The 23920-nt window shown below is 37.3% G+C and overlaps 1 protein-coding gene across 1 annotated transcript in view; it reads left to right on the forward strand.

The window, feature by feature from the left end:
- ZNF215 (zinc finger protein 215) overlaps positions 1-17329 on the forward strand; it is a 37005-nt gene extending 19676 nt beyond the window's left edge. The window contains exon 5 of the mRNA XM_043580537.1: positions 8801-17329. Within this exon, the coding sequence (XP_043436472.1) occupies positions 8801-9708 (908 nt within the window). The 3' untranslated portion in view covers positions 9709-17329. The remainder of the gene's footprint in view (positions 1-8800) is intronic.
- Positions 17330-23920: the final 6591 nt, after the last annotated feature.

A 23920-nucleotide genomic window follows, 5' to 3' on the forward strand; every position in this document is an offset into this window, starting at 1 on the left:
TGGGGAGGTGATGATAAAACAGCAGAAGCTTTGAAGGAAAAAAGTTATCATTGCTTTTCATTCACAGATTCGATTTCTTAAGTGGGTAATTGGAGGAATGTTGCAGGTGAGGAACGCAGACACTTAAAGCTCTGTGGCCTGGAGCAACCCATCTGCCAGTTTCCTCATCTGTAACACTGAGTTAATAACAGTATTTATCTCCACGTTCCTGTGAGGACTACATGAGTTGATATGTGTGGCACACTTAGAGCAGTGCCTGGAGCATGGGAAGTGCTAGGTAAACAAACATTAGACAACCTAACATTAAGTAGTATTCTTTCAAAGAAAACAAAAAGCTCTGCTTTATGCAAGAGTGACTTTAGTAATCTTCCAGTTTTCCTTCTTTTACTATAGAACTTCTTGTGCCCTTTCTACCTTCATCATAATCTCTTTATTCTTATTAACATTTTATTTGTGGGAGATTATCAATTATTGTGTGCTTATGATAAATTTTAGTATATATAGAAAAGTATGAAGACTAGAACTCACCCATGACCTCATTACCCCAAGCTATGCAATATTAACATTTTTTTTTTATTTATTAGGCTTTTTTCTTTGCAATGATGTGTCTCTGTGGTTTATGAAGATTTCTTTTTTTCCAAAATGGGATCATCAGGAATGTGTTGTTTTCTATTCTGTTCTTCTCACCTAATATGATACCAAGGGCAATTACGTGTTATCACTAATCTGTGGAAATGGGGCTTCACATGTAATGGTCCATCATATACAAGTATCATAATATATTTAACCATTCCCCCCAGCCAATGGACATTCAGGTTGTTGCCCAGTTTTCAGGCGTGTCTGATAAGTTCCATAGGATATGCCTTATTAGAAGAGAAACTTCAGCATCAAAGGACATGAATATATTTAAAGGTCTTGTTACTTTGTGCCATATTGTCTACAGAAAGGTTATACCAATCATACTCACTAATTGTCTATTAGCACCCTAGCACGCTATTGTTTACCTGAAATCTATATTAATTTGATACGCAGATTACTCAATTTCGTCCTTTCCAAGGTAAATTCCCTTGCCCATCCCCCTGCCATTTTCCTTTGGACCCCATTTCTCCCTGTCTTCTTTCACTTATATTTTCACCATTTCTGCCTCTCATTAGCTTTTTTTTTTAATTTATTTTTATGTTTGTTTTTTTAATTTAAAAAATTTTTATTTTAGAGAGCACACAGGAGTTGGGGAGAGAAAGAATCTTAGGCAGGCTCCATGCTCAGCACAGGGGTAACGTGGATATCTTGGGATATCTCAAGACCTTGGGATTATGACCTGAGGTGAAATCAAGAGTCACATGCTCACTGACTGAGCCACCCAGGCACCCCTCTCCATTTAGCTTTTTAACATTTTTAGGTCATTACTGATTTAAAAAAATTGTTCTTTCAACCTCTCTATCACTCACCTCTTTATAGCCAAACTTCTCAAGATATTTTATACTTTTCTCATTTCCTCACCTTTTAGTCCTTGGTCCATTTCACTTGTCTCTTATTCCAAATATCCATCTGAAACAGTTCTTACTGAGGTCATAGATGACTTTCTTGTAGCTAAATCCAGTGGATATGTTTTCGTTCTTTGTTTCACTGACTTCTCCAAAGCAAGTGACAGTATTATCTGCTCTTCTTTCTTAAAACACTCGTAGGTTCTTGGAATACTTCTGATTTTCCTCCTCTCTGGTTATTCTCTCTCTGCCTATTGCAGATTAATCTTTCTCTAGCTCTCTAATAAATTGCAACGTTTCTCAAGATTTGGTCTCATTTTGTCTTGTTTTCTTACTCTGTATTTTCTTCCTGAGGTTATCACATCCACAACTGCACCTTCACTTACCACACATGTATAGGTGACTTACAAATTTGTATCCCCAGCCCAGGCTTCTTTTCTGAAGGACATGACATTTCTCTTGGCTGTCGTAAAGATAACTTCAGTTCCATAAAACCAAAGTCATAACTTTTCCTTTCCAATCTTTTTCTATTCCCTGAGTAAACAGCACTGCCATTCATCCTGTTACACAAGTATAGAGTATTATCCTCGACACAACTTCTCCTTCCTTCACCTCTCTAGTACTTGGGGTGTGTGTGTGTGTGTGTGTGTGTGTGTGTGTGTGTGTGTGTGTGTGTTTATCTTTCTAAATGTCCCTTGAATGTCTCCACTTCTCTCCATACGTAGTGCCACTACTCTAGTCCATGTAGTCCATCATCATCTCTCATCTCATTCTCCTGTTCTTTGCCTAGTTGACTCCTAGTCTTCTCTCAGATCTCAGATAGTTTCACATTTCCTACTAGTTAGTTTTTTCTGTTATATACTCCCATAGCACCATAATCTTCTCTTTTTATCATTTGTCACAATTATATTTTACTTGTATCTGTATAGGTCATTGTCTCCCACATTAGGCTTTATGTTCCTTGAGGGTAGGGACCATGTCCCTTTTTGCCCTACCTTTATATCAAGCTTTTGCACATATATAGGACCAAAGGGGGAAAAAAATGGATAGATAGATGTATATTGGATTATGAAAAAGCTGAAAATTATTTTATTTGTTTTGGTCACTTGTGATTCAGCAAATGGTTTTATGTCTATTATCTATTAAGAATTTAGAGGTTTTTAAGAATATATAATAAAATTTATGTAAATTCTCACTATTGATCATAGTTACGACAAATGAGATCTTGCAGGTTTTTTATTATTTTATTTATGGTGTCTGCCATACATATTTTTAAAATTTATGTTATCACATATCTTTCCCCCAGTGCTTTATATCTGTTAGTTTTATGCATAAGAATTTTTCCATCCCCAAATTAGAAACATATTTCCTGATTTTATTCTGACTTCATCTATTTCATCATTTAAATATAATACTTCAGTCAATCTGGAATTTGCCTCTGTAAATGTCATTTATTTTCCAAAACCGTTAATGGATTATAGTGATTTAAAGGTGGCTATGGAATCTTTGTCGCTCTCTTCATCAAGATGTAGACTTTGTACACCTGAAACTAATGTAACATTGTGTGTCACCTATACTTCAGTTAAACCAAAAAAAAAAAAAAAAAGAAAATGCAGACTGTTTCTCTTCCCTTTGAATCTCAGCTAGCACTGAGCTATTTAATCAATAAAATGCTGCAGAAGTGACATTGCGAGTTATGGGTCTAGCCTGTAATAGGACTCCACTTCTTTCTCTTGGAAGTTAGCAGCCACTGCTTCAACCTGTTGAATGTTGACCTGAAATATGTAACTAATGAACAAAAAGACCAAAAAATGAGAAATTTAATTAGTAGAAAAGAGGGAAAAAAGGCTATTATTTGTAAATGGTAACTTTCTACCTAGAAATCCAAGAAACTCATTGTCAAAACTACTATATCTGTTAAGACTTTTATAAGGTAGCTAGATGTAAAATAAAAATATTGGTAATTTTCCTATGTGTTAGAACTAAGTGATTTGAAAATAACAAAATACATGAAAGTTATTTTAAAAATGGGAATAATAGAGTTATATGAAAAATGAGTTATAGAAATATGAAGCAAACATCACAAACTTGCTTGAGAAATACATTTAGGAATTTTGCCATTCAGTAAATGCTACTGGAACAGTTAACTGTTTCAGTTACCTATTGTTTCTAAAAACTTACCTCCAAACTTACTGACTTTAAACAGCAATCCTTTTATTAATCCTCACAGTTTTGTGAGTTGACTTAGGAGTTCTCAGGATCTATACGATATTGGCTGAAGATACAGTGTTCTGCTGGGATGGAATGATCAAAATGGCTCATCACATGGCTGGAAGTTGAGGCTGGTTGTCACAGAGAACTTAGCTGGCCCCATGGACCAGAGTACCTACATGTGGCCTCTTCTTGAGGCATGGGCTTCTCATAGCATGCCAGCCAGGTTCTGAGAGGGAGTATCCTGAGAGGAATTGGAAATTGTCAGTCTCCTAAAGGCCAGGCCCAGAAGTGGCATAGTATCACTTTTACCACATTCTGTAGGCTAAGCAGTCACAGAAGGAGCCCATTTTCAAGGGGAAGAAAAATTAACTCCATTGCTCTATAGGAGAGTGTAAAAGAATGTGCATCCATTTTTTTTTTTTTGAGGTATAGTTAAAATATGGTGTTATGTTGTAGGTGCATAACATAATGATTCATTCATTCTTTCCATTACTCATCGCTCATCATGATAATATACTCTTAATCCCCTTAACTGTTTCACCCATTCCCTCACACACCTCCCTTCTGGTAACCATCAGTTCATTATATTTAAGACTCTTTTTTTTGTTGTTGTTTGTTTGTTTTTCTTTTTTCCTTTGTTTCTTAAATCCCACATATAAGTGAAATCATAAAGGCATTTGCCTTTCTTTGACTTATTTTACTTACCAGGATACCTGTTAGATCCATTCATGTTGTTGCAAATGGCAAGATTTCATTCTTTTTTATAACTGAGTGGTATTCAATTGTATATACATACCACATCTTTTTTATCCATTCCTCTATGAATGGACCTTTTGGTTGCCTCTATATCTTGGCTATTATCAATAATCCTGTAGTAAACATAGGGTGCATACATCTTTCTGAATTAGTGCTTTCATTTTCTTAAGCTAAATAACCAGTAGTGGAATTATTGGATCATATGGTATTTCTATTTTTAATTTTTTGAGGAACCTCCATCCTGTTTTCCACAGTGGCTACACCAGCTTGTATTCCCCCCAAATGTGCTCCTTTTTCTCCACATCCTTGCCAACACTGTTATTTTCTGTGTTTCTGATTTTAACCATTCTGCCTGGTGCGAGCTGATGTCTCATTGTGGTTTTGATTTACATTTCTCTGATGATGAGTGACATTGAACATCATTTCATGTGTCTGTTGGCCATCTAATGACTGCTTTGGAAAAATGTCTATTCAGGTTCTCTGTGCATTGTTTTATTGGATTATTTGTTTTTTTAGTGTTGAGTTGTACAAGTTCTTCCATATATATTTGGATACTAACCCTTTATTGAATATACTATTTGAAAATATCTTCTCCCATTCAGTAGGCTATCCTTTAGTTTTGTTGATGGTTTCCCTTACTGTGCAAAAGATTCTTTGGTATTGTCTCAAGAGTTTAATTTTGCTTTTGTTTTCCTTGCCAAAGGAGACCTACCTAGAAAAATGTTGCTACGGCCAATGTAAGAGAAATTACTGCCTATATTTTATTGTAGGAATTTTATGGTTTCAGGACTCACATTTAGGTCATTAATCCCTTTTTAAATTTATTTTTGAGAGAGAGGGAGAAAGAGAGAGACAGAGACAGAGTGCAAGTGGGGGAGGGGCAGAGAGAGAGGGAGACACAGAATCTGAAGCAGGCTCTAGGCTCCAAGCTGTCAGCACAGAGCCTGATGCAGGGCTCGAACTCATGAACTGTGAGATCATGACCTGAAGTCAGACGCTTAACTGACTGAGCCACCCAGGCGCCCCTTTAATCCGTTTTTTAGTTTATTTTTGTGTAGAGTAAGAAAATGGTCCAGTTTCATTCTTTTGCATGTAGCTGTCCAGTTTTCCCAGCACCATTTGTTGAAGAGACTGTCTTTTTCCTGTTGGATATTCTTGCCTTCTTTGTCGTAGATTAATCAATCATAAAATCATGGATTTATTTCTGGCTCTCTATTCTGTTCCATTGATCTATATGTCTATTTTTTATGCCAGTACCATTCTGTATTTATTACTACAGCTTTGTGTAGTATATCTTGAAATCTGAGATTATGATACTCCAGTTTTGTTCTTCTGTTTCAAGATTGATTTGGCTATTCAGGGTCTTTCATGGTTCCATACAAATTTTACGATTCTCTTTTTTTTTTTTTTATGAAATTTATTGTCAAATTAGTTTCCATACAACACCCAGTGCTCATCCCCAAAAATGCCCTCTTTAATGCCCATCACCTACCCGCCTCTCCCTCCCACCCCAAATCAACCCTCAGTTCTCAGTTTTTAAGAGTCTCTTATGCTTTGGCTCTCTCTCCCATTCTAAGCTCTTTTTTTTTCTTTTTTTTCCTTCCCCTCCCCCATGGGTTTCTGTTAAGTTTCTCAGGATCCACATAAGAGTGAAAACATATGGTATCTGTTCTAGTGTTGTGAAAAATGCTATTGATATTTTGATAGGGATTGCATTACATCTATAAATTGTTTTGTATAATATGGGCATTTTTAACAATATTGGTTCTCCCAGTTCATGAGCATGGAATTTTTGTGTCAACTTCAATTTCTTTCATCAGTGTTTAATAGGTTTCAGAGTACAGGTTTTTCACCCTTTTGGTTAAATTTATTCCTACATATTTTATTTTTAGTGCAGTTGTAAATGGGATTGTTTCCTTAATTTCTCTACTACTTTGTTTTAAGGTATAGAAATGCAGCAGATTTCTGTATATTAATTTTGCATCCAGCAACTGCACTAAATTTATCAGTTCTGGTAGTTTTTTGATAGAATCTTTAGGGTTTTTTTTTTTTTAATTTTTTTTTTTTTAACGTTTATTCATTTCTGAGACAGAGAGAGACAGAGCATGAACGGGGGAGGGTCACAGAGAGAGGGAGACACAGAATCCGAAACAGGCTCCAGGCTCTGAGCTGTCAGCACAGAGCCCGACGCGGGGCTTGAACCCACGGACCGTGGGATCATGACCTGAGCCGAAGTCGGATGCTTAACCGACCGAGCCACCCAGGCGCCCCAGTCTTTAGGGTTTTTTATGTACAGTATCATGTCATCTGCAAATAGAGTTTTACTTCTTATTTACTAGTATGAATGCCTCTTATTTCTCTTTCTTGTCTGATTGCTGCAGCTAGGACTTCCAGTACTATTTTGAATGAAAGTGGTGAGAGTGGACATCCTTGTCTTGTTCCTGACCTTAGGGGAAAGCTTCTAAGTTTTCGCCCTTTGAGGATGATGTTAGCTGTGAGTTTTTTATGAATGTGCAGCCATTTTGATCTATAATCTGTCCTCTGGCCACAAATTATTTTTTTCCCCATTATTAAATATATTTATTCTCTCCTAAGACCTCATTATGGCATCAAGCTTGAAGTCCAGGATCTCACCATCTAAATTAGGTCCAGGTTTGGAAGAGATTCCTCTCTCACTGAAGACCTATAGGTTATCTGCCCACACACCCAGTTTACGCTGGTGAGGCAGAAACAGCGAAACTACAGTTGATACCCTCGTTATATTCCTAGGCTCCACCCCAGGAGATTCTGACTTAATGGTCTAGTTTCCACTGTATTACACAGACAGATAATTTCTGCTAGAAATTAGACTAAACCAGGCAGAATTAATAGGTATTTGACAAAGTTGGATATATCAGTGGAGCTGCTTTGAGGTAAACATCATTTCATAAAAAAATAGTACCTCAGGGCAGATTAGATATGAGAGCTAAAGAGCAATGGTTATTCAAGATCTCTTCGTGGACTCTAGTGTAAATATTAGAAGGACAGTGACTCACTAAACAAGTGAGGACATTGAGGGAAGTTCTTTCCACATGAAAGATGAAATTCTCAGGCTCATTTGTTAAGTTGGAAGAGAGCAGTAGGATAGTTGAGTGGCATTGTCTTGGAGATGGATAAAAACAGGGGTCGATAATATATGTGAGACTACCAAGTGGAAGATGTGTTTTGGCTACCAATGAAGTATGGAAGTAAATGCATTAGATAAACCTGAAGTTATATGTGAGAGGATAAAGGGAAGTCAGTGAAATTTAGTTTTTAAAAAGTTGCTAGAATGTAAGTATTTATACAGAAGCTAAGTGAGAAAGCAATTTTGAGAAGGGAAGTGGGACATTATTAAATGAAACAAACTGAAGACAGGTGAAAACAAGAGAATTAAATCTTAACTAGAACAGGTGAAGTTTTGCATTCTAGGAAATACCTAGAGAAATATCATAGCGCTATTAGAATCAGGAGTGATTTTGAGCCCAGAAAAAGGGTGGTTTCTCTGCTACCTTTGATTATAGTTTGTTTTTTTTTTCCTGCCTTTGTTAAATATGGGGAATAACTGCAGCTTGTATGGAAATAGAGACACTGATTGCAAGTTTGTTTTAGCTGGTTAAGGTGTGGAGCCTGTAAAGGTAGATGTGTTTTTTTTTTTAATTTTTTTTTAACGTTTTTTATTTATTTTTGGGACAGAGAGAGACAGAGCATGAACGGGGGAGGGGCAGAGAGAGAGGGAGACACAGAATCGGAAACAGGCTCCAGGCTCCGAGCCATCAGCCCAGAGCCTGACGCGGGGCTCGAATTCACCGACCGCGAGATCGTGGCCTGGCTGAAGTCAGACGCTTAACTGACTGCGCCACCCAGGCGCCCCAATGTAGATGTGTTTTTAAAGATATGATTAAATTGGTGTTTCAGAAGGGTGTATTTATTATTGATGAACAGCATGGGTTAAAAGAGACAAAGACAAGATGCTAGAGAAAGGAAGACTGTGTAATCCACACAGACTAGTTATGAACCAGTAACAATGCGAACTATGAAATGCCACCCTATCCCAGTTCATATGCTGATATTTTACCCAAGCTCTATGTATTCTCATTAATATACTTGAATAGCTCTTCTCATATTTTATGATCTTCTAACCTCCTTTTTAATACTTTTGTCCCTTTTATTTCTTCTATATTTCTCCTTTTCTAATGTCACCTCACATTTCCATTCTGTATTTAAGACCCATAAAATCTGCATATTTCCTTATGTGGTTTAGCATCCCTTTCCTAATTAAACAATTTCCCTTCTGCTAGCTCATAGAATTTTTAATTTCTTTTTAGACAGAGAGGTAATTTCAGAAAACCAAGATTCAGTTACAAAGGAGAGAATTTCTGGAGAATCATCATCTCATGGAGAAATTATGAGAAGACTGACCAAAAGTGGACCCCCTTCTTCAGATGCTTGGATGAGTGATGATTGGCTATACAGGAACCAGGAACACTGGGACATAAATTTGCCAGAAGAAGCTTTTGTTCACAAGACAGTCTACACTGAGGAGGGAAACTTTGAAGGTAGTGAGAATAAGAAAAGCTTAGATGTTGAGTCAGTTAATTCAATTTTTGATATACAACAGGGAATTCCTATGAAAAAGGGGTTCTCAAAATGTGATAAGTTTAAAACTAACTTCAAATTTAATTTAGATTCAGTAGGTAAGCAACATTTAGAATATAATAAATGTGGAAATGCCTTGAGCCTGAGTATAGACATTCAGCACCCAGAAAGTCATAACTTAGTGAATTCCTATGAATGCTATCAATGTGGGAAAGCCTTCAGCCGGAGTTCATCCGTCATTCGACATCAGATCATTCACACAGGAGAGAAACCCTATAAATGTAGTGAGTGTGGGAGATTCTTCAACAGACGTACAAATCTTACTAAGCATCAAAAAATTCATACTGAAGCAAAGGTCTGTGAAGGCAATAAATGTGGAAAAGCTTTCAGTGAGAGTAAAAATAGTAATAAAAATTCAAGACTTTATTCTGGAGATAATCCCTACGAATGTGTTAACTGTGGAAAATCCTTCAGCCGGAGCTCCTCCCTTATTCGACATCAAATGATTCATACAGGAGAGAAACCATTCAAATGTAAAGAATGTGAGAAGACCTTCAATAGGAGTTCAAACCTTAAAAAACACCAAAAACTTCATACACAAGAGAAGGAAGAAACCCAGGATTACCTACATCAATGAATTTATACTGGAGGGAATCCTGTGAATGTAGTAAATGCAATAAAACGTTTGTCAGGGATTATTCTTTAATTGATATGACAGAACTATATTAGAGGGAAATATTTTATTGGGCATATATCTGTCTGAGCTTTTCCAGTCTCCCAAAGGAAGCCACAAGGGTATGGAGTTTATATATATCACCATAAAGTCTTTGCCTATCATGATTTTGATATCATGGCCATCATCATTTCTATTTCATAAATGGGACCTATGGCTTCCATATATTCACCTAATTTATTGAAGTAGGGAGGAGCCAAGCAATACCCTTAGAGTTGATATTTAATAAAACTCAAACTTTCAGTCCTTATGAGAAGGTCATGAGAAACCACGAGCTCACAAGAATATAGGAAGACTACTGACAAAGAACTGAACTCTGAATTAATGACAGAGACCACAGTGACAGCAAATTACTCCATCCTTGATAATATCCTTGGCTGTCCTGGTGCTGAGTGGGACCTAGAATTGGTGGAGGGTTATCAACTGCAATGGGAAGTAGAGTAACAAATCTACATGTAGTCTTCAAGTCTGCATTTTTAAAAGTACTCTTTGGGATACAGCCTAGAGAGACATCCATAGTCTTGGGTCTATCATTTATTCCAAACATTAAGAGGTCAGTAAAGTGTGTTAATGCTCTGTGTTAAATAATACTCTGGATACTAGAACTTCCTCTTTCTTCTGTAAGCTACTTCAGAATCCCAAACAGTGTTCAGCCAGGAGGCTTATCTTAATCTGCCTCAACATGTTCATATTGGAGACATTCCCAGTGAATGAATGGTGGCTTGTAAAACTCCTATCTTATTCAAAAACAGAAAAGGTATACTGGAGTGTGAACACTTATGATGAGTTAAGGTGGAAATTATTCTGTGTTCATTTGTTTTATGGTTTCAGGTCTTCAATCCATTTTTTATTTGTGTATGTGTATGGTTTAAGATAGTGGTCCATTTTCTTTTTTGCATGTGGCTGTCCAGTTTTCCTAATACTGGTTATTGAAGAGACTGTCCTTTCCCCATTGTATATTCTTGGTTCCTTTGTGGTAAATTAATTGACCATACATATGTGTGGGTTTATTTCTGGACACGCTGTTCTCTTCCATTGATCTGTGTGTCTGTGTTTATGCCAGTACCATACTGTTTTGGTTACTATAGCTTCATAATATAGTTTGAAATTAGGAAGTGTGATGCCTCCAGCTTTGTTCTTTCTCAAGTTTGCCTTGACTATTAAGGATCTTTTGTAGTTCCATACAAATTTTAGGATTTTTTTCTTTTTCTGTGAAAAATGCCATTGGAATTTTGAGAGGGGTTGCATTGAATCTTTATATTCTTTGGGTAATTTTAACAATATTAATTTTAACAACAATTCAGTCAATGAGCATGGAAGATCTTTGTGCCTTCTTCAGTTTCTTTAATCAATGAATGATAGTTTTGAGCGTATAGATCTTTCATCTCCTTGGTTAAACTTATCCACAGGTATTTTATCCTTTTCATGAAGTTGTAAATGGGATTTTGTTTTATTTATTTGTTTATTTTGAGAGAGAGTATGTGTACGGAGAGGGGCAGAGAGAGAATCCCAAGCAGACTTCATGCTCATCGGGGAACCTGACATGGGACTTGAACCCAAGAACCATGAGATCATGACCTGATCTGAAATCAGGAGTCAGATGCTTAACCCACTCAACCACCCAGTGACCTTGAAATGAGATTTTTGTCTTAATTTCTTTTTCTGATAGTTTATTATTAGTGTATAGAAGGCAACTGATTTTTTTTTAAGTGTAAATGTGTAAACTGTCCTCAGGGAAAAATACTGAGCTATATTAGATTGTAAGGATAGGACTAACAGCTCATGTTGTGCCATAGACTTGTATCACTGCTGTGAGAGAAATCTGTGCCGTGTGCCCAGGGAATTCATAGAAGACAAACATAGGACTCTTCTTTCAGCTTTTACAGTGAACACATTTCTGGAACCATGTACCTCACCATGTGTGTGGTCTGAAGTAGTCATCCAGCTCTTTACTGGGCATTGATGCTTACCAGAAATCCTTCTGCTTCCCCCAACTGCAGTCCTTTCCATTTCCCACCCTATTTTAGACCCTTCCTGCTCTCCTCACCTTCTTAAATCAGCACGCCCAGCTCCCCTACGATCAGCTTGCTTCCATTGAAGAAGTTGGGTACCATCAGACAAAACCATCTCCACATCCTGCCATCAAGCCTTCAGAATGCAGTTCTCCGTAACCATGGAAGAACTGTCCTTCCATACCATGTCCTCTAAATCCTGCCTTTTTCACTTTCTTAGAATAATCACTCCCACAATCACCTCTCCTTTTAGGTCTTTAAATTCAGCTTCTGTATTTGGCATCTTCTCATCAGTATTTAAAAATGCTTAAATCGGCGTGCCTGGGTGGCTCAGTCAGTTGAGTGTGCAGCTTTGGCTCAGGTCATGATCTCTTAGCCCATGAGTTCGAGCCCCACGTCGAGCTGACCGCTCAGAACCTGGAGCCTGCTTCAGATTCTATGTCTCCCTCTCTCTTTGCCCCTCCCCCACTCACATTCTGTCTCTCTCTCAAAAATAAACATTAAAAAAAAAAAGATATACAAATGCTTAAATCACCTCTACCTTGAAAAATTAGAAAAGGAACATAGCAAAACAAAATCCTCTCTGCTCCACTACCCATAGCAATTACAGTTCTCTTTCGTCTCCATGCCAGCCACACTTCTAGGAAGTTTTGTCCATACTGGTTCACTGCCCACTGACTCCTCAACAACCTGCAATCTGGTCATAGTCCTCTTACCTTTAATGAAAGAGTGCTAACAAAGTAATCAACTGCTTCTTTTTTGGAACCGAGCATACTTTTCAGCCTTTATCTTCCCTCACTTTCATCTCCGTATGGTGTTTAACTCTATTAATGGCTCCATTTTTCTTGAGGTACTTCCTTCCCTTGGTTTTTATGTCATTACAGTATCCTGATTTTCCTTTCACATCTTTGACAGTAGTTCCTCCTTGGTATCTGACAATCTGTCCATGTGGTGTTGCTCTTCAGGGTTCTTGTCTTCAATTATTATCTCTTCATGGGAGATCTCAAGCCAAAATATCTTCCCCAGGTTCTAGACCTATAAGACATCTCCATAGGGATGGCCCATAGGCCATTCAGCCTCAGGGCAGAGAATGGACCAGTTGTCCAGACTCAAAAACCTGCCCTCTCTCCCTGGGCCCATACTCCATAACCCATGAATTACTAAGGCATTCTGCTAGGTGTTATCCAATATATTTATTCACTCCACTTTCACTGCTACAGAATTTTAGCTGGACACACAGCCACCTAACTTTTTATATATTTATTTATGAACAGAAGTGATGTGTGTCACTTCCAGGTCTTGCGTTCAAACAGCTAGGCATCATTCTATTCTGAATCCTTTCCCTCTCCCTGCTGGCTGGAAACAAGGAAAACCGTAGTAACTGCACTGGACTACCAGTGGAAACCAGTGTTGACAATGGAATCCTGGGCCACCCATATCCCTCCAGATTGTTAGAAATAAACTTCAGTCATATATAAGCTACTGGTTTTGTTTTGTTAGTTTCTTTTGCACCACAGGTTGCCCTGTACCTTAGTGAATATACTCACTAAATCTTTTAGACTCTTCCTTGTACCTATCTGCATACACACACACACACACACACACACACACACACACACACACACACACACACTGGTACTATACTTCTATTTCTGGTTACTGTCCTCTCCCTTACATTACTTCAACTGTGCTTCTGCCTTGAAAATTTGTAAAATGCAGGCAGAGGAGCTTTCTGAAATACAAATTTTGATTATTGCACATAAATGCTTAAACCTTTCAAAGACTCCCCATGAACTTTTAGGTGAAATCTAAACTCTGAAATGACTTATCTTGCCTTTCACGTTCTAATATTCTTGCACGGCACCCTTTGCACTCCATGTGTCAGTCATGCAATAGCTTTCAGCCTCCCATCTACTGCATATGTTTAGCTCTAGTATTTTCCATATGATATTTCCTATTCATGGAGACCTCTTTATCCAGCTATTTTTCACTCCTTCAGGTTCAACTAAAGAGGTTTCTTCCTCTAGAAAGCCACCTCTGACAAGACTGAGAAGACTTGAAAATCTATGTGCTAAATTCAACATACTTACACGTCTATAGCATTACAGTAATCCTCTCACAATTATTTTAGACTGTAACCCTTACTACTTAGTGTGGTTTGGAGGGAGGCAAGTATTCCATAAAAAGTATTATACTTGCCAGCAACAAATAGTAGTACTGAGTAAGTAGGAAATAGAACTGACCACTTATTTTTTACATCTCATTGTAAAATGATGAAGACACTTTTAAATGAATACTAAGGATCCCACTATAACATCAGTACTTTTTTCAAGTTTCTGTATTTCTTTTAATAAAAAAAATACTTCTATTGTTCACCCTGAACTATGATTGAATTTGATTAGAGGCCTTTACTGGGCTCTATTTGCTATCATCTTCATAGATGTGAGCTTTGAATTTAGTAATTTACCAGTACTAGTTCTGCTCTATCAATATTCACCAAGTACTTGATATCCAAGTTGTTTTCTCTTGCTCTCATTACTTCATTTTGATGTTGTAATGGCTGAAACTTAAAAGAAAGATCCACAATTGCCATAGACATTATGTGCCACCCTAGCAAGTAAGGAAAATCATAAGAGATTACAGAATTTTCCTTTATATCTTCATTGAGGCAAAATGGTAACATCTCAGCGGGTTTGACTTCTGAATGAAAATGTGTAAGAGGGGGAGCAGAGGGAGGAAAATGTAGGGACAGCCCCATTTGTAGTCTTGAGAGATCACTTCTCTAGGAGAGACACTATAAAGTGGTCTGAACTCCCACCCCTTTGAGGGGATAGATGGATTCCAAACCTGTCCATCATTCCCAGAATTTGTTCTGAGCTCACGTTGGAAGTTCTGACTGAGACCTAATGTGTAGTAAGTGTGTCTACAATTCACAGCTTCAGCCTATCAACAAAAACAAGAAATCAAGCCTAAACCTCTGAGGCTTGCCCTGGAAGCACCTCCAGTGTGAGAGGGCAAGGCAGGCTGGGAGGCTCCAAGGGCCAGCCCACTATAGAAACAGTACTGGACTCTATCCCTAAGGCACTCTTAAATGAAGATAGCCTTGAGGTTTTATCCCAGCTGGAAGTCACTGCTCCTGTGGGGCCTTGGCGGGGCCGGGAGACCAGAAGTGTAGACTCATCCATCCTCTTGCTTGAGCGCGGTGGGATTCTGCCCGCTAGGTCGTTTTTCCTCTGCATCCAAGTCGGCTTTGTGGTCCTGGAAACCACAAGCTTTCCTCAGAAAATTGGGTAACCCTTCTGACTTTTGGGCTTCTCTTCTCTTACACTTGTAATTAGAAGTGTACCATGACCTCTAGTCCGCAGTGCCATGAAAACCGTTGTCATTTGATGTCTGAAGACTTTGTGAGGTTTCCAGCTGGACCTCTCCACTTGGGGTGGACATTTTAGAGCCAGGAATTCCCTTGACTATAGTGTGCACTTAATAGGACCTTCTTGGAATGATATCAAACTGTTAAGATTTCACAGAATGAGTGTGCTGTGAAAGTTATACTTTATTATATGGTATGCACTATTCTAGAGATAAAAGTTCATTAGGTGGCTTTAAGACTCTTACTTCGATCTCTGTAATTTACAGCTAAGGATACTTAAACTCAGAGAAAACAAATGATTATCTGAATGCCATGCCATCAATAAAAGACCCTAGGTTAAACACAGAGTCCTTCAGGTCTTTCAGCCACTGTGCTTTTTTCAAAAAAAAATGTTAAAGTTCTAATTCATTTGGAATTTAATGTTTAGTGGAAGACACCTGTACACTTGACTCATAGTGGTCTGTATTCTAAGTTCTAGAACATGCAAAGATGAACAAAAACACATTACCATTTGGAGTGGATTGCATATTTTTTCAGCCATGTGCATAGCCTAGTACGATATTCAGTAGGTATTAAGATTTAATTAATTTGGTAGGCATTTCTAGCAGATCTGCCTGACTCTGATAGTTGGCCTGATAATAGTCTGCATGACTCCCAGTTCACACTGATACAATGATTATAAATTTGGCATTAGGTAGAAATATATCTTGTCTTCATAGTAACTGATGTGAGCTCAGGCAACCTAGCTCTTAACCACCAGGCTGTACTAATTCCTAAGAGTCCATATTTTGCTCACTCCGCTTGAAACACTTACCCAACTCCCGTCCCCTAACTCCTCCTCCCCAGGTTATTTCAATTTATTCAATCTAAGATTAGAATCACACCCTAACTCCTCCCCAAGGTTGGGTTTGACTAGTCCCATGGCACAATTTGAGCTTTATATTATCCAGATGAAAAAAACCCTATATCTTGAGGAGTAGCTCAAACTCCAACATGAAATCATTTATCTAGACAGAATAATTTCACTCTTCTAAAACACTGTGCTCAACTACAAGTTTTTACAACCAATTCCTCCTGTCTGTAAACTATTTTGGCCTGCTTTTTACGTATTAAAATGCTATCTAAACCCCAATTTTGAAACTACTTTCTGACATATTCATCATATTCAAATTATATCCAAAATTTATATCTCTCACTTCTGTTAACACTGGGTTAACACTTCTCTCTTTAGACATTACTGCAATACCTCCTTGGAATCCTTGCTTTGGCTCCAGTCCCTCCCTTCAGTCAATTCTTAGAACCTTCAGAGTGACCCTGTTAAAATGTAAAGTTAAATCATGTCCTGTAAAACCCTCCAGTGGCTTTTCACACTATCTTTAGCCTTATTTTTTTAATGAGTATGTTTTCCAGATTTACTCTGGTGAGCACACTAAGGGAAAAATGAAAACAATTAACAAAGAAAATTGGCTTGGGGCGCCTGGGTGGCTCAGTTAGTTAAGCATCAGACTCGGTTTCAGCTCAGGTCATGATCTCACTGTGATTTAGAGCCACACATCTGGGCTCTGCACTGCCAGCGTGAAGCCTGTTTGGGATTCTCTCTCTCTCCTTCTCCCTCTCCCTCTGCCCTCCCCCTCTCATGTGCTCGCGCATGCTCTCTCTCTGAAAATAAATTTTAAAAACATAAAAGGGGGTGCCTGGGTGGTTCAGTCAGTGAAGTGTTGGACTCAGTTTTGGCTTGAGTCGTGATCTCAAAGTTTTGTGGGTTTGAGCCCTGCCTCGGGCTCTGTGTGAGTGACACAGAGCCTGCCTGGGATTCTCTCTCTCTCTGCCCCTTCCCCGCTCGTGGGGTCTCTCTTTCTCAAAATAAATAAAACTTATATAAAATAAAAAACTGCTTCCTACTGTCAAAACTCATTGACTAAATGGTCTTGTGACCTCCGTTCTTACTCATTCTCTTCTTACTCTAACAACATAGCCAATCTCCACACTGTTGTTAAAGTCATCTTTTTAAAATGATAGTGTTGCACCTTTGTTTAAGATTCTGTAATGTTTCTGGGGTGCCTAGGTTGCTCAGTTGAGCATTGGTTTTGGCTTAGGTCATGATCTCATGGTCATGGGATCAAGCCCTGCATGAGTGTGAAGCCTGCTTGGGATCTTCTCTCTCCCTCTCTCTCTGCCCCTCCTCTGTTCACTTTCTCTCGAAATAAATAAACATTTTTTTTAAAAAAAGATTCTTTAGTGTCTCTTCATGACCAACAGAAATTTTTTTAGCTTGACACAGGAAGTCCTTCATGATCTGGCCATTCTCTAACCTCTCCTTTCACTTTTACACTTTATACACCAATAGGCTACTTGTAGCTGACTGTCTACATCATGTAATTTAATTATTTCATTTCTTTGCACAAATTATACTTCTGTGACCTATATTTTAATCCAATAATTGAATATAGAAAATTATTATAAAAATTGACAAAAATAATCAAAAACTTCATACATGATGACATTTATGGCAGTTAAATTCATGATATAAAAATGAAAAGTCCAGGGGCACCTAGCTGGTTCAGTTGGTGGAGCACGTGGCTCTTGATCTTGGGGTTGTGGGTTTGAGCCCCACACTGGGTGTAGAGATTACTTAAAAATGGAATCTTTAAAAAAAAATTCCAAATCCCTGATAATATAATTGAGCATTATGATACAGTAATACAATGGAATATCATGCAACCATTAACATTTTAAATGTTATATGTAAAGATGCCATTTTTATTTATGAAGACACCAATAAAAATATTTTAAAAATACAGAAAAGTATGAAGAACATAAAGATAGCCACAATCCATCCTATCCACTATAACATTTTGGTATATATCCAATTTTTCCCCATGGGAATATGTGTATAAACATAGATAAGATAGATAGATAGAATCTTACCCCATATATAGTTCTTTTTTTTTTTTTTTTTTTTTTTTTTTTGGGACAGAGAGAGACAGAGCATGAACGGGGGAGGGGCAGAGAGAGAGGGAGACACAGAATCGGAAACAGTCTCCAGGCTCTGAGCCATCAGCCTAGAGCCCGATGCGGGGCTCCAACTCACGGACCGCGAGATCCTGACCTGGCTGAAGTCGGACGCTTAACCGACTGTGCCACCCAGGCGCTCCTATAGTTCTATATCTTATACTTTCAATTAACACCATAAGTATATCATCATTACAAGATTCTTGGAAAATATAAGTTTTACTGGCTGCATAACATTACACATATAGATGCATCATAATTTATTCAACTTTTCCCCTATTTTGGGGGGGGAGGGCAACAAAAAATACTGCAATAAATATCTTGAACAATAAATATCTTTGTGTTCTAATGTAATTCAGAATGCTTGGCTCAGACCCACCACTTTCTGGGGAAACCTTTTGGAACATCAGCCCTTCAAGGCCATGTTTTATGCCTTATTATCCATCCCTGGGCATGTCTGAAGGGACCAGAGTGAACATCTGACAACAAAGCTAGCCAATCCAAAGCCTTTCCAGTAGCCTATGGTTGAGCCTGCCACAAAGGCTTGTGTAGAGGTAGTAATGAAAAGTGAGCCAGTCATCTTCTCCCACTCAGAAATCTGAATGGGGAGACCCAGAAGGAAGTTTACAAGTTAGTGGTTGGCAATGGAATTAAAAAATACATATTCATGTATGTGGTGGCAATTATAGACCTGCAAAGAGTAGGTCAGTGCGTAGACAGTAGAGAGGCTACCCAAAGAGAAACACGGTTTTGAAACAGTGGCTTTGCTAATGGCCACTAATTCTAGAGCAAATTCCCATATGAAAGCTTATGTCCTTGGATTTTTTTCTGTGAGATTTTAAAACATGTTTGTTCTATAGCTCTATTTTTTGAATTAGATAAATGAAGTGGGTCTCTTCTTTGGAAATAGAAATGCTTTAATAATGTGTAATCTATTTCCAAAAAATATATGCCTAGACATGAAATCACTGAAGGAAAGGATATCAACAATTTTAAGGCTTATGATTAGCCAAATAGCTTTTCCAAAGTCTATCAATTTACCTTCGTCATAAGTAGTAAGTATCCATCACTCTGTACTCTCACTGAAAATAGCTATTATAATTGTTAATAAAAGTGGCATTTCATTGCTTTAATCTGATGTCCTTTGCCAATCTTTAGTAGGTAGGTATCCATCTTCCTTATTAGTTTATAAAAGTTCTTAACTGTCTTAATCATGAAAAATATTTTTCCTACTTTCTGATTTCAGTGTTTTTCACCTACAGTTTAAAAAACTTTTGTGGCCAAATTCCTAGGTATATTTTCTAATTCTCAGAAAATACGTATGTGTTGTGCATGTTTTCAACCATAAAAAAAAAACCCACTTTGGTGAATTTTAAACATTTTCTTTTAAAGCAGTACAATCCTCTTTAAAAAGAAATGCTAATCTTGAATATGAATCAGATAAAGATGGGGTTGAATTTGTAGTTCGGTTCTGATAAACCAGCTTTCATGAAACCACATGGAGGTTCGTGGAATCCAGCCTGAAAATTTGTGCTTTAATATATATTAGATTAATATATATACGATGTAGGTCATGAGATAAAAGCCTAATTTTATTTTTCACCAAAGAGTTAAATAATTTTCTCAGCGCCCTTTACTGAATAATCCTTCTCCTATTCATAGATCTTTATAATATATACGTAAAGTATATATGCATATATACTAAATATGTTACATATACATATGTAATCCATATACTTCTCTGTTTCTAAGTGATTTACTGACAGCACTCTGAACATTTTTTTTCAAGTGTACAATAAAATTCTCCATTATTTTAACTTCAATATATTTTAGGGCAATCTCATTAATCTTAAGTTATCTTTGCTCTTCAATGTCTGTTTTTCTTAAAAGACTAGATTTTTTTAAATTTCAAATCTCATTGGGATTTTGGTGAAATTTGCAATAAAGCTATAGATTAATTTAAGAACATTTCCTCTTAAAAATCATAAGACTTCTCTATTTTTTTATTTTCTTCATTGTTTTCATTGCATTATTTGTTCTTTTTTAGAAAGAAATTTTAGTGTTACTACAAGCCATATTTTTTCCACCCATTATATTTTCTGATTATAGCAAGAGCTCAGGAAACTATTGGTTTTTGTATTTTTACTCGCTTTATGGATTTAGTTATTTTTATTAATTTAAAAAAACATATGTAGGCACTCCCTTATATTTGCCTGATAAACCTTTGCCTATTTTATATCAATAAAATTAACCAGTAAATCAATATTGAACAATCAATAATGGGTACTTACTGATCAATATAATTTTGCTTTAATTTTTTTCTGTCTTTTGCCAATGGGGATTGAATACTGTTTTTATTTTCTCCCCTGTTTTGAAAGGTATATGTGCTTTAGTTCTGTTAGTTGCAATTCCTAACTTTGTAAAAAATATATATATTTTACACTCATTTCTCCAGTTGTTAAGAAGATGTAGGGTCCCTGCTATTTAAGATCAGAAATGTAGCACACTTTCTTTTGCTATTCTTACCCCCACAGGGTTGTGGATTTCCAAATAAAAACACAGGATGCCTCATTAAATTTGAATTTCATAAGCAAATAATTTCTTAGTGCAAGTCCTGTGCAATATTTGGGATATATTAAAAAATTCATTGTATATCTGAAATCTAAACTGGGTGTTCTGTATTTTATCTGACAACCCAACTCTCCCAATGAGGCATTTATATATAAACTGTTAAAGATTTTCTTGCACAGCTATTTAAAATCTTTGACATTTTGTAAACGAATTAACAATTCTGACTTAACTGCATACTTAACTGATTTTAGTACTCATTACCAGTTTTATGTCATAATCTCCACATCCTTGACCTCTCTTTAAGAAACGAACATGTATGATGTTTTCTGTTTTCTTATTTAATTTGTTACCTGCACAATTTGGACAATAAAGACAATTTGGTTGATTTAAAAAATAGGTGATAACAAGTTTTTTTTTAATCTCACAATTCTGAAGGTGTCATTCCAGTCTTTTGACATTTACTGGTAAAGAGTTCTTTATCCATTCTCTCTTTTCACTGGCTTTGTAGATGACCAGAATTTTTCTTTCTGCATGATTGCAATTCTTTTTTCCCTAAGCTGTTTCTAAGCATGCTTTTTATATTGGTTTTGCCTAAAATCTAGTGAGTATATATACTTTTAGCTCAGGTAAAATGTCTTCATTTCTGTGATCAATGATTATGTTCCATGTTCTTTTATCTTTCTTAGAAACACCTTTATTGTGATTGGGATCAGTTTCTTTGTCTTTCAACATCACTCCTCATCAGGGAAATACAAATCAAAACCTCACTGAGATATCACCTCACTCCAGTCAGAGTGGCTAAAATGAGCAAATCAGGAGAGTATAAATGCTGGAGAGGATGTGGAGAAATGGGAACCCTCTTGCACTGTTGGTGGGAATGCAAACTGGTGCAGCCGCTCTGGAAAACAGTGTGCAGGTTCCTCAAAAAATTAAAAATAGATCTACTCTATGACCCAGCAATAGCACTGCTAGGAATTTACCCAAGGGATACAGGAGTGCTGATGCAGAGGGGCACTTGTACCCCAATGTTTATAGCAGCACTTTCAACAATAGCCAAATTATGGAAAGAGCCTAAATGTCCATCAACTGATAAATGGATAAAGAAGTTGTGGTTTATATATACAATGGAATGCTACTTGGCAATGAGAAAGAATGAAATATAGCCTTTTGTAGTGACGTGGATGGAACTGGAGAGTGTTATGCTAAGTGAAATAAGTCATACAGAGAAAGACAGATACCATATGTTTTCATTCTTATGTGGATACTGAGAAACTTAACAGAAGACCATGGGGGAGGGGAAGGGAAAAAAAAAAAGTTAGGGAGGGAGCCAAACCATAAGGAATCTTAAAAACAGAATTAACTGAGGGTTGATGAAGGGTGGGAGGGAGGGGAAAGTGGGTGATGGGCATTGAGGAGGGCACCTGTTGGGATGAGCACCGGGTGTTGTATGGAAACCAGTTTGACAATAAATTTCATATTAAAAAAAAAAACACCTTTAATTCCTACATTGAATCTCCATTCTTTGCACTTCATATCTGTCTTTTCTCATTATTCCCATCTCACTATCCTTTTTGTATACATTGAAAATCATCTCAAATTTAGTCATTATTTAGGGGCATCTGGGTGGCTCAGTTGGTTAAGCATCCAACTTCTGCTCAGGTCTGATCTCATGGTCCGTGAGTCTAAAACCCATGTCGGGCTCTGTACTGATAGCTCAGAGCCTGCTTTGGATTCTGTGTCTCCCTCTCTCTCTGCCCCTCCCCCACTTGCACTCTGTCAAAAATAAAAATATTAAGAAAAAATTTTAATTTATTCATTATTTGATATTCTGCAGTGCTAATTCAAATTGCTCCTTACTGCCTTTCACTTTGATCCATTTTATATTTCCCTGTAGTCCTTCGTTTTCTTTTTATTTTAGAGGCTCTTCTCTACTTAGGGATTTCTGCTCTAGTTTTACTGATTACAGGTTTTCTCTCATGCTACTCAGGACACCAATTGTTTTGACAATTTCTCCAGGAGACTGCAAGAGCTGATTTTCAGGGCTATCGATTTTTAACTCTTCACAATGGTTTTATTTCTTTGGTACTGTAATCGCTGTTATTTCCCTGAACAGGTCCCCTTAATTTAGTTTCTCTTGGGCAGTGATATCTAAACATGTTTATATTATGAGTAGTTAGGACTTGTGTATTCCTACTGACTACTCCATTTTATAATGGCCAAATTCTCTCCTCTTACATCATTAGCTTATTCAATTTTGCACATAGCTCTGAGTTCAGTTCTGCTTCCAGCAGCGATTTCTCTATTACCACTTTGTTCTACTGAGATTAAATCAGAGTCTACTGCTTAAATCTCTAATTCTGAACAGATCTGAACAGATCTAGCATTCACTTTTTAAAATTTTTTTTATTTCTGAGACAGAGACAGAGCATGAGTGGGGGAGGGGCAGAGAGAGGGAGACACGGAATCAGAAGCAGGCTCCAGGCTCCAAGCTGTCAGCACAGAGCCAGATGTGGGGCTCGAACTCACAGACCACGAGATCATAACCTGAGCCGAAGCTGGACGCTCAACCGACTGAGCCACCCAGGTGCCCCATCTAGCATTCACTTCTATCAGCTTTTATCAACATCTTTCACCCCTTATTTAGACACATTAAATTTTGCATTTCTTGTTACGTGGTGTCTGAATCTATGAATAAATGTGGAAACCTGGGGAGAGGGGTACCTGGGAAGGGGGACGTGTGAAAGTGCACCTCAAATGCAGCACAGCACCCCTGTAACAAAAGAATGGTTCCTGGCTTTTCTGAGTGACAGAGATAACATCTCTACGACATCCTATCTCAGATAAAGGGTCATGCAATGTTTTCTTACCTTATGTCATAAGCAACTGAATTGTACTGGCCCTGTAGTTAATGCTTCCACATTTGAGCAATAGGTTATCTACCAGTTAAGTTTCAAGTTTTGTGTTTTTTTCCTGTGGTTTCCTAGGGACTTTACAGGGAGTCAAGATGCTGTTTCATAGCTAGCTAGCCAATTTCCATTCAAACCAAAGTGTAAGTAAATGTTTTGAAGTCAGTGAAAATACAAAGTTAAATATACAGTATGATTTCATGCACATAAAAATGTATAAAAAAAGACTAGAACAGGATGAAGAG

Source organism: Prionailurus bengalensis, chromosome D1, assembly GCF_016509475.1.
Source record: "Prionailurus bengalensis isolate Pbe53 chromosome D1, Fcat_Pben_1.1_paternal_pri, whole genome shotgun sequence".
Lineage (NCBI taxonomy): Eukaryota > Metazoa > Chordata > Mammalia > Carnivora > Felidae > Prionailurus > Prionailurus bengalensis.